This window comes from Pseudorasbora parva, chromosome 22, assembly GCF_024679245.1.
Source record: "Pseudorasbora parva isolate DD20220531a chromosome 22, ASM2467924v1, whole genome shotgun sequence".
Classification (NCBI taxonomy): domain Eukaryota; kingdom Metazoa; phylum Chordata; class Actinopteri; order Cypriniformes; family Gobionidae; genus Pseudorasbora; species Pseudorasbora parva.
Window position 1 is genome coordinate 39,674,861 of NC_090193.1, and position 12,240 is coordinate 39,687,100.

General features: G+C 40.4%; 1 protein-coding gene across 2 annotated transcripts in view; it reads left to right on the forward strand.

Annotated features, from left to right (window-relative positions):
- The window catches only part of eml6 (EMAP like 6), a 158,763-nt gene that overhangs the window by 70,400 nt on the left and 76,123 nt on the right, over positions 1 to 12,240 (forward strand). For both annotated transcript variants that reach the window (XM_067431383.1, XM_067431384.1), the window contains 2 exons: positions 622 to 830; positions 5,510 to 5,667. In XM_067431383.1, coding sequence (XP_067287484.1) covers positions 622 to 830; positions 5,510 to 5,667 — 367 coding nt within the window. The remainder of the gene's footprint in view (positions 1 to 621; positions 831 to 5,509; positions 5,668 to 12,240) is intronic.

Sequence of the window (12,240 nt, forward strand, 5' to 3'; positions counted from 1 at the left end):
CAGCTGGTGGCGCTTGAAAGCGCTTTGCAAGGGCTGCGTAATGTGTTACTAGTATCTCATTTGGAAAAATATTACTGAATTTATAAATGCAGTAAAAAGCAGTATTAACTTCTCTATTATTGTTGTTCGGCTGGTGTACAAGTGGGATGATTGGTCGGTGTCGTTTTTGTCCCGCCCCTCCTCCACTGTGATTGGACGGCCTGGTAAAAAATGACAGTGACGAGCGCTGCCTATTACCCAAACCTTAAACAGTACAAACAAAAAACAAAAAGACGGGGCAAATCAAATCTTGAAATATTATTATGGTAGGCCTGCCCTACATAGTGCATCAAAATGCAATGTCATCAGTTTGCCTAAATTAGAACAAAGAAAGTTCAAATTTTTTACGCACCATTTACTCGTGGTAGGGAGCAGGTGTACATTTCTTTTGTATCAAGTAACATTTTGAAAATACGAACATTTTCGTGTATTCAAAAATTTACGATAACGGAATTTACACACACATTCGTTCTGCTCGTGTTTCATGAATGAGGCCCAATTATCCCACATAGACTGCTGTTACTGAGTAACTATTGAGAAGTTAGTTTTAGGGATTGTAATGTTTTAATTGTGTGTTCTCAGGATCTAGGGTTTGCAGTAAAGGCGGTCACACGGACCGGATATTTGTGGTGGAGTTCAGGCCCGACTCGGACACTCAGTTTGTGTCTGTGGGAATTAAACACATCAAGTTCTGGACACTGGTCGGAGGCTCTCTGCTGTATAAGAAAGGAGTGATCGGAGCGGTGGAGGATGGGCGGATGCAGACCATGCTTTCTGTAGCGTTTGGAGCCGTGAGTCCTTCTCATTCATGGAGATTATCACAACTGTTTATTTTATTGGCCCCACATTAGGTGGCCTTAAGTACTATGTACTTACATCAAAAAATAAGTACAATGTACTTACTGTGTTCAAATTGTATTGCAGAACACCTTTGCTGATATTGAGGTGGGATACGGGTAGGGTTAGGGTCAGGTGTGGTGGTGTGGGTCAGTTTAAGGGTAGGGTTAGGGACAGGTGTGGTGGTGTGGGTCAGTTTAAGGGTAGAGTTAGGGTCAGGTGTGGTGGTGTGGGTCAGTCTAAGGGTAGAGTTAGGGACAGGTGTGGTGGTGTGGGTCAGTTTAAGGGTAGAGTTAGGGTCAGGTGTGGTGGTGTGGGTCAGTTTAAGGGTAAAGTTAGGGTCAGGTGTGGTGGTGTGGGTCAGTTTAAGGGTAGAGTTAGGGACAGGTGTGGTGGTGTGGGTCAGTCTAAGGGTAGAGTTAGGGACAGGTGTGGTGGTGTGGGTCAGTTTAAGGGTAGAGTTAGGGACAGGTGTGGTGGTGTGGGTCAGTTTAAGGGTAGAGTTAGGGACAGGTGTGGTGGTGTGGGTCAGTTTAAGGGTAGAGTTAGGGACAGGTGTGGTGGTGTGGGTCAGTTTAAGGGTAGAGTTAGGGTCAGGTGTGGTGGTGTGGGTCAGTTTAAATGTAGAGTTAGGGACAGGTGTCGTGGTGTGGGTCAGTTTAAGGGTAGAGTTAGGGACAGGTGTGGTGGTGTGGGTCAGTTTAAGGGTAGAGTTAGGGTCAGGTGTGGTGGTGTGGGTCAGTTTAAATGTAGAGTTAGGGACAGGTGTCGTGGTGTGGGTCAGTCTAAGGGTAGAGTTAGGGTCAGGTGTGGTGGTGTGGGTCAGTTTAAATGTAGAGTTAGGGACAGGTGTGGTGGTGTGGGTCAGTTTAAGGGTCGAGTTAGGGTCAGGTGTGGTGGTGTGGGTCAGTTTAAGGGTAGAGTTAGGGACAGGTGTGGTGGTGTGGGTCAGTTTAAGGGTAGAGTTAGGGACAGGTGTGGTGGTGTGGGTCAGTTTAAGGGTAGAGTTAGGGACAGGTGTGGTGGTGTGGGTCAGTTTAAGGGTAGAGTTAGGGACAGGTGTGGTGGTGTGGGTCAGTTTAAGGGTAAAGTTAGGGTCAGGTGTGGTGGTGTGGGTCAGTTTAAGGGTAGAGTTAGGGACAGGTGTGGTGGTGTGGGTCAGTTTAAGGGTAAAGTTAGGGTCAGGTGTGGTGGTGTGGGTCAGTTTAAGGGTAGAGTTAGGGACAGGTGTGGTGGTGTGGGTCAGTTTAAGGGTAGAGTTAGGGACAGGTGTGGTGGTGTGGGTCAGTTTAAGGGTAGAGTTAGGGACAGGTGTGGTGGTGTGGGTCAGTTTAAGGGTAGAGTTAGGGACAGGTGTGGTGGTGTGGGTCAGTTTAAGGGTAGAGTTAGGGACAGGTGTGGTGGTGTGGGTCAGTTTAAGGGTAGAGTTAGGGACAGGTGTGGTGGTGTGGGTCAGTTTAAGGGTAGAGTTAGGGACAGGTGTGGTGGTGCAGCTTGAAAAGATGCTTCTTAAGATGTTTTTTTGAAAATGGGTACAGACTCTGCTGCTCGATACATTTTAAAACAGTTAAAACTAATACATTTATCATTCAACTAGGGGTGTAACGATATCGTTAAACGATATGTCGCGATATAAAAATGTGTCAGTATGTATCGTTGATGGAAACGATATGATTCGCGATATAGAGTTGATTTATATAAAAGTTCAGCTTGCTGTAGTCGGCCTATTTATAAGGTATAATTAACACAAACACACATTTACAGATGTTCCACAAATGTAAACTCTGTCATCATGAACTCACCATCATGTTATTTTTCGTTTAACTTCCCAACACAAATTAAGATATTCTTTATGAAACCTGAACGATTTCTGTCCCTCCATTTAAAGTCAATTATTTTAAAGTTAATTATTCCTTTCAAACTTAAAAGATCCAAAAAAATGTCATAAAGACATCATAAAAATAACTAATAGAGTGTCTAATCCTAGTCTTCTGAAGAGACACGAGCGATGGCTTATGATGAACAGATTTACAGCGACGCTCATACTGTAGTAAACACGAACACTCAGATGATTGAGAAAACAACATGAGAGAAAGTAAATGTAGAATTAAAGTTCTTGGATGAGCTAAATATTTACAGTTTGAGACTAGCAGTCATTCTCCTTAAAGTCAAAGCACAAACATCATTTAACTCACCAGAACACATTTAGTTTTAGTTGTATGATCGTTCAAAGCATTTCAGATGGTTTATTCTTATATGTATAGTGGAGTTTCAGTGACATTATTACATTAAACAACTATATATAATGTTAAATATAATATTTAATGATGCAATGGGGGAATATTTGTAGGTCTAATAATAATAATACACAAATAATAATATTATTTTAATCATAATAATTAAAATAAATAAATAAATAAAAACCTCTTCATGTTGGCTTAAAATATCGGGATACATTTCGTGTCGTGAGTTCAGTATCGTGGTATATATCTAATTGTGAGTTCAGTATCATGATATATATCGAATCGTGACTTCAGTATCGTGGTATATATCTAATCGTGAGTTCAGTATCATGATATATATATATATCGAATCGTGACCAGTATCGTGGTGTATATCTAATCGTGAGTTCAGTATCGTAATATATATCGTATCGTGAGTTCAGTATCGTGATATATATCGCATTATGAGTTCAATATTGTGATATATATCGTATCGTGAGTTCAGTATCATGATATATATATATATCTAATCGTGAGTTCAGTATCGTGGTATATATCTAATCGTGAGTTCAGTATCATGATATATATCGAATCGTGACTTCAGTATCGTGGTATATATCTAATCGTGAGTTCAGTATCATGATATATATCTATATCGAATCGTGACCAGTATCGTGGTGTATATCTAATCGTGAGTTCAGTATCGTAATATATATTGTATCGTGAGTTCAGTATCGTGATATATATCGAATCGTGACTTCAGTATCGTGGTATATATCTAATCGTGAGTTCAGTATCATGATATATATATATATATCGAATCGTGACCAGTATCGTGGTGTATATCTAATCGTAAGTTCAGTATCGTAATATATATCGAATCGTGACTTCAGTATCGTGGTATATATCTAATCGTGAGTTCAGTATCATGATATATATCGAATCGTGACTTCAGTATCGTGGTATATATCTAATCGTGAGTTCAGTATCATGATATATATATATATATATATCGTATCGTGGTGTATATCTAATCGTGAGTTCAGTATCGTAATATATATCGAATCGTGACTTCAGTATCGTGGTATATATCTAATCGTGAGTTCAGTATCATGATATATATCTATATCGAATCGTGACCAGTATCGTGGTATATATCTAATCGTGAGTTCAGTATCATGATATATATATCGAATCGTGAGTTCAGTATCATGATATATATATCGAATCGTGACTTCAGTATCGTGGTATATATCTAATCGTGAGTTCAGTATCATGATATATATATCGAATCGTGACTTCAGTATCGTGGTATATATCTAATCGTGAGTTCAGTATCATGATATATATATATATATATATCAAATCGTGACCAGTATCGTGGTGTATATCTAATCGTGAGTTCAGTATCGTAATATATATCGAATCGTGACTTCAGTATCGTGGTATATATCTAATCGTGAGTTCAGTATCATGATATATATATCGAATCGTGAGTTCAGTATCATGATATATATATCGAATCGTGACTTCAGTATCGTGGTATATATCTAATCGTGAGTTCAGTATCATGATATATATATATATGTATATATATATATCGAATCGTGACCAGTATCGTGGTGTATATCTAATCGTGAGTTCAGTATCATGATATATATATCGAATCGTGACTTCAGTATCGTGGTATATATCTAATCGTGAGTTCAGTATCATGATATATATATATATATATATCGAATCGTGACCAGTATCGTGGTGTATATCTAATCGTGAGTTCAGTATCGTAATATATATCGTATCGTGAGTTTGGTATCGTGATATATATATCGCATTATGAGTTCAATATTGTGATATATATCGTATCGTGAGTCCAGTATCTTAATATATATTGTATTGTGAGTTTAGTATTGTGATATATATCGAATCGTGAGTTCTGTATCGTGATATATATCGAATCGTGAGTTCAGTATTGTGAGTTCAGTATTGCAATATATATCGAATCGTGAGTTCAGTATCGTGAGTTCAGTATTGTGATATATATCGAATCGTGAGTTCAGTATCGTGATATATATCGAATCGTGAGTTCAGTATCGTGATATATATCGAATCGTGAGTTCAGTATCGTGAGTTCAGTATTGCAATATATATCGAATCGTGAGTTCAGTATCGTGATATATATCGAACCGTGAGTTCAGTATCGTGATATATATTGAATCGTGAGTTCAGTATCGTGATATATATATCGAACCGTGATTTCAGTATCGTGATATATATTCATAAATTCAGAATCGTGACATGAGTGTACCGTTACACCCCTAAATTTAACTATTTAAAACAGCAACATGATTCCTTCATGTTGAACAGCAAATCAACATATTAAAATATGAACGCTGTCTTGTGTCTGACAGAATAACCTGACGTTCACTGGGGCCATTAACGGTGACGTGTACGTGTGGCGGGAGCACTTCCTGGTGCGTGTGGTGGCCAAAGCTCATACTGGACCAGTTTTCACCATGTACACCACACTCAGAGACGGACTCATAGTGACTGGAGGCAAAGAGAGGCCGTGAGTTCGCTCTACAACACACACACACACACACACACACACACAAACGCGTTGATCACACTTTAGATTAGGGTCCAATTTTCACTATTAACTATGACTTTTGCCCAATAAACTCCTAATTGTTGCTTATTATTAGTTAGTAACATAGTTGTTTATGTTTTGTGAAGGTTTAAACTTAAAAGGGTCATAACACCATTTATGCCAGTCTCATGTTAATCTTGAGTATCTATAGAGTGGTGTTGATCCTTCATATCTATCTCACAAGACTCTTTAGTTTATCATATTTATAAAAGACAGATACACTGTACCGATTCTTTCTGAAAACAGCCGAGTCCGTGGAGGCATGCAGTGGGCGGAGCTAAAGAATCACACACACACACACACACACATCATGGCATCATCCCTGGGTAACACGATTCTTTATATATAAATGTTGGTGTTGTTCACATATGCCCTTACACACACACACAATATGTTGGTGCTTTTCACATTATATGTTACAAACACACACACTATGTGTTGATGTTGTTCATATTATATGCACTTACACACAAACTATACGTTGGTGTTGTTCAAATTATTATGCACTTACACACACACACGCTATACATAGGTGTTGTTCACATTATATGCACTTACACACACACACTATACATTGGTTTTGTTCATATTATCAGGGTTTCTTTAGGTTAAATTAAGACCTTAATCTTTTTATGACCTTTTTAAGACCATTTATACAAAAATTAATACCTATTTCACGTCCCTACCAGCAAAGAAAAAAAATTTTTTCAGTGCTTCTCCTTTGCTTGTTGCTTGAGATCTGTGTTGTGTGGTGTGTTGTTGTGTAGCGCGTGATCTTCATTTACTGAAGGCCTCTTGTGTTTGCAGTATTTTGTACTGTGACCCGGGGCTGCGTTGCTTTCTCAATTATTGGTTCCGCCACTCTTTATTTATACTACATTATTTAATGAAAATAATCGTGGTTTGCAAATAAAACTTTTGAGGAAAAATACAATATGGAGAAGTTACATACAGCACAATTTTTAAGACCCAGACATCAAAATTCAAGACTTTTTAAAGCCTTTTTAAGGTATTATTTCCAGATTAATACATTCAATGCTTTTAAGGCGTTTTAAGACCCCGTGGGAACCCTGATTATATGCACATATGCATTTACTCACACACACAATACATTGGTGTTGTTCACATTATATGCACACACACACACACACACACACACACACACACACACACACACACACACACACTATACATTGATGTTGTTCACATTAAATGCACTTACACACACACTATACACTGGTGTTGTTCACATTATATGCACTAACCCTAACCCTGAACGGGAGCCCAAAACACAAAAACGTACCAGCTCTTCATCCAGTTTATCAGTTCATCCACCGTTACCAGTTCATCCACCCTGTTTTCAGTTTATCCACCCTGTTGTCAGTTCATCCACCATTATCCGTTTAAATGCCCTCTATCAGAATCCAGAGTTTCGAGAAGATCGGAGAAACTTTATTTTCCGACCCCCAAAAAATATAAGTGGTACCCCTTTGTGTTTTTTGGGGGGAAATTTTCGAGTGTCTCTGATCTTCTCCAAACTTTGGAATCAGACAGGGGGCGCTGAGACGTCGACAGGAGCGCAGGTCTGGTGGCCCTAGAGCCTTCCAGAGCTGAACAGGAGCCCAAAACACAAAAACGTACCAGCTCTCTTTACACAGTGGCCCCCAAATAACGGGACCACGGGAACTGCCATTTCTATGCAAATTAATCGCTTAAATCACCTGAAAGTTAGATGAATGTGTTTGTTTGAGTGTGCCCAGTACAGTAGAGGTGTTTTCATCCATAAAAATGATTATTAAATGTGAAATATCATCTATAAACACTGTGTCCTAAAGTCAGTTATCTGGCGGCCACTACATGTTCAAGGTAAAGAAAAAGTGAAGACTCAAGTGCAGAAGGAGTGTATTTATTAATAAAATAAACAAAACACAAAAACAAAAATCCACAGAGGGGAAAACGCATAATAAGAAATAACAAAACAACTCAAACATACCAAAAAGGAATCACAAGAAAACCGGAGACGTAGACTTGACAACGACCCGACAAAGACAATGAGTTAACAGTTATTCCACCGTTATCAGTTCATCCACACTGTTATTAGTTTATCCACCCTTTTATCAGTTCTTCCACCGTTATCAGTTTATCCACCCTGTTATCAGTTCTTCCACCGTTATCAGTTTATTCACCCTGTTATCAGTTCTTCCACCGTTATCAGTTTATCCACCCTGTTATCAGTTCTGCCACCGTTATCAGTTTATCCACCCTGTTATCAGTTCTTCCACCGTTATCAGTTTATCCACCCTGTTATTATTTCATCCACCCTGTTATTTCATCCCCTTGTAGTAATTTCATCCACCGTTATCAGTTCATCCACCCAGTTATCAGTTCATCCACTGTTATCAGTTTATCCACCCTGTTATCAGTTTTGTCCTGCATATGAAAATTGGTATTAAATGTGAAATATCATCTATAAACACTGTGTATTCGTACCGGTTATCTGGCGGCTCTAAATAAATGGGAAGTTGTACGTCTTTTTTCGGTTCCCGTTCAGCTCTGGAAGGCTCTAGGACCACGAGACTCACACTCCTGTCTACGCCTCAACGCCCTCTATCAGAATCCAGAGTTTCGAGAAGATCGGAGAAACTTTATTTTCCGACCCCAAAAATACGTAAGTGGTACCCCTTTGTGTTTTTTGGGGGGAAATTTTCGAGTGTCTCTGATCTTCTCCAAACTTTGGAATCAGATAGGGGGCGCTGAGACGTCGACAGGAGCGCAGGTCTGGTGGCCCTAGAGCCTTCCAGAGCTGAACGGGAGCCCAAAACACAAAAACTTACCAGCTCTCTTTACGCAGTGGCCCCCAAATAACGGGACCACGGGAACTGCCACTTCTATGCAAATTAATTCGCTTAAATCACCTGAAAGTTAGATGAATGTGTTTGTTTGAGTGTGCCCAGTACAGTAGAGGTGTTTTCATCCATAAAAATTGTTATTAAATGTGAAATATCATCTATAAACACTGTGTCCTAAAGTCAGTTATCTGACATGACATCACTCCCTCCCTACGGAGCGGCTACCAGACGCTCCACTAGACCAGGGCGGGGCGGCCCGCAGAGTTCATCCACCCTGTTGTTATTTCATCCATCGTTATCAGTTTCATCCACCCTGTTATTATTTCATCCACCCTGTTATTTCATCCCCTTGTAGTAATTTCATCCACCGTTATCAGTTCATCCACCCTGTTATCAGTTCATCCACCATTATCAGTTTATCCACCCTGTTATCAGTTCATCCACCCTGTTATCAGTTCTTCCACCGTTATCAGTTTATCCACCCTGTTATTATTTCATCCACCCTGTTATTTCATCCCCTTGTAGTAATTTCATCCACCGTTATCAGTTCATCCACCCAGTTATCAGTTCATCCACCGTTATCAGTTTATCCACCCTGTTATCAGTTCATCCACCCTGTTATCAGTTCTTCCACCCTGTTATTATTTCATCCACCCTGTTATTTCATCCCCTTGTAGTAATTTCATCCACCGTTATCAGTTCATCCACCCAGTTATCAGTTCATCCACTGCTATCAGTTTATCCACCCTGTTATCAGTTTTATCCTGCATATGAAAATTGGTATTAAATGTGAAATATCATCTATAAACACTGTGTCTTCGTACCGGTTATCTGGCGGCTCTAAATAAATGGGAAGTTGTACGTCTTTTTTCGGCTCCCGTTCAGCTCTGGAAGGCTCTAGGACCACGAGACTCACACTCCTGTCTACGCCTCAACGCCCTCTATCAGAATCCAGAGTTTCGAGAAGATCGGAGAAACTTTATTTTCCGACCCAAAAAATACGTAAGTTGGTACCCCTTTGTGTTTTTTGGGGGGAAATTTTCGAGTGTCTCTGATCTTCTCCAAACTTTGGAATCAGACAGGGGGCGCTGAGACGTCGACAGGAGCGCAGGTCTGGTGGCCCTAGAGCCTTCCAGAGCTGAACGGGAGCCCAAAACACAAAAACTTACCAGCTCTCTTTACGCAGTGGCCCCCAAATAACGGGACCACGGGAACTGCCACTTCTATGCAAATTAATTCGCTTAAATCACCTGAAAGTTAGATGAATGTGTTTGTTTGAGTGTGCCCAGTACAGTAGAGGTGTTTTCATCCATAAAAATTGTTATTAAATGTGAAATATCATCTATAAACACTGTGTCCTAGAGTCAGTTATCTGACATGACATCACTCCCTCCCTACGGAGCGGCTACCAGACGCTCCACTAGACCAGGGCGGGGCGGCCCGCAGAGTTCATCCACCCTGTTGTTATTTCATCCATCGTTATCAGTTTCATCCACCCTGTTATTATTTCATCCACCCTGTTATTTCATCCCCTTGTAGTAATTTCATCCACCGTTATCAGTTCATCCACCCAGTTATCAGTTCATCCACCGTTATCAGTTTATCCACCCTGTTATCAGTTCATCCACCCTGTTATCAGTTCTTCCACCCTGTTATTATTTCATCCACCCTGTTATTTCATCCCCTTGTAGTAATTTCATCCACCGTTATCAGTTCATCCACCCAGTTATCAGTTCATCCACTGCTATCAGTTTATCCACCCTGTTATCAGTTTTATCCTGCATATGAAAATTGGTATTAAATGTGAAATATCATCTATAAACACTGTGTCTTCGTACCGGTTATCTGGCGGCTCTAAATAAATGGGAAGTTGTACGTCTTTTTTCGGCTCCCGTTCAGCTCTGGAAGGCTCTAGGACCACGAGACTCACACTCCTGTCTACGCCTCAACGCCCTCTATCAGAATCCAGAGTTTCGAGAAGATCGGAGAAACTTTATTTTCCGACCCAAAAAATACGTAAGTTCCCTTTGTGTTTTTTGGGGGGAAATTTTCGAGTGTCTCTGATCTTCTCCAAACTTTGGAATCAGACAGGGGGCGCTGAGACGTCGACAGGAGCGCAGGTCTGGTTGCCCTAGAGCCTTCCAGAGCTGAACAGGAGCCCAAAACACAAAAACGTACCAGCTCTCTTTACGCAGTGGCCCCCAAATAACGGGACCACGGGAACTGCCATTTCTATGCAAATTAATCGCTTAAATCACCTGAAAGTTAGATGAATGTGTTTGTTTGAGTGTGCCCAGTACAGTAGAGGTGTTTTCATCCATAAAAATTGTTATTAAATGTGAAATATCATCTATAAACACTGTGTCCTAGAGTCAGTTATCTGACATGACATCACTCACTCCCTACGGAGCGGCTACCAGACGCTCCACTAGACCAGGACGGGGCGGCCCGCAGAGCTCATCCACCCTGTTGTTATTTCATCCACCGTTATCAGTTTCATCCACCCTGTTATTATTTCATCCACCCTGTTATTTCATCCCCTTGTAGTAATTTCATCCACCGTTATCAGTTCATCCACCCAGTTATCAGTTCATCCACCGTTATCAGTTTATCCACCCTGTTATCAGTTCATCCACCCTGTTATCAGTTCTTCCACCGTTATCAGTTTATCCACCCTGTTATTATTTCATCCACCCTGTTATTTCATCCCCTTGTAGTAATTTCATCCACCGTTATCAGTTCATCCACCCAGTTATCAGTTCATCCACTGTTATCAGTTTATCCACCCTGTTATCAGTTTTATCCTGCATATGAAAATTGGTATTAAATGTGAAATATCATCTATAAACACTGTGTATTCGTACCGGTTATCTGGCGGCTCTGAATAAATGGAAAGTTGTACGTCTTTTTTCGGCTCCCGTTCAGCTCTGGAAGGCTCTAGGACAACGAGACTCACACTCCTGTCTACGCCTCAACGCCCTCTATCAGAATCCAGAGTTTCGAGAAGATCGGAGAAACTTTATTTTCCAACCTAAAAAATACGTAAGTGGTATACCCCTTTGTGTTTTTTGGGGGGAAATTTTCGAGTGTCTCTGATCTTCTCCAAACTTTGGAATCAGATAGGGGGCACTGAGACGTCGACAGGAGCGCAGGTCTGGTGGCCCTAGAGCCTTCCAGAGCTGAATGGGAGCCCGAAACACAAAAACTTACCAGCTCTCTTTACGCAGTGGCCCCCAAATAACGGGACCACGGGAACTGCCACTTCTATGCAAATTAATCGCTTAAATCACCTGAAAGTTAGATGAATGTGTTTGTTTGAGTGTGCCCAGTACAGTAGAGGTGTTTTCCTCCGTAAAAATTGTTATTAAATGTGAAATATCATCTATAAACACTGTGTCCTAAAGTCAGTTATCTGGCGGCCACTACATGTTCAAGGTAAAGAAAAAGTGAAGACTCAAGTGCAGAAGGAGTATATTTATTAATAAAATAAACAAAACACAAAAACAAAAATCCACAGAGGGGAAAACGCATAATAAGAAATAACAAAACAACTCAAACATACCAAAAAGGAATCACGAGACAACCGGAGACGTAGACTTGACAACGACCCGACAAAGACAAGGAGTTATCAGTTATTCCACCG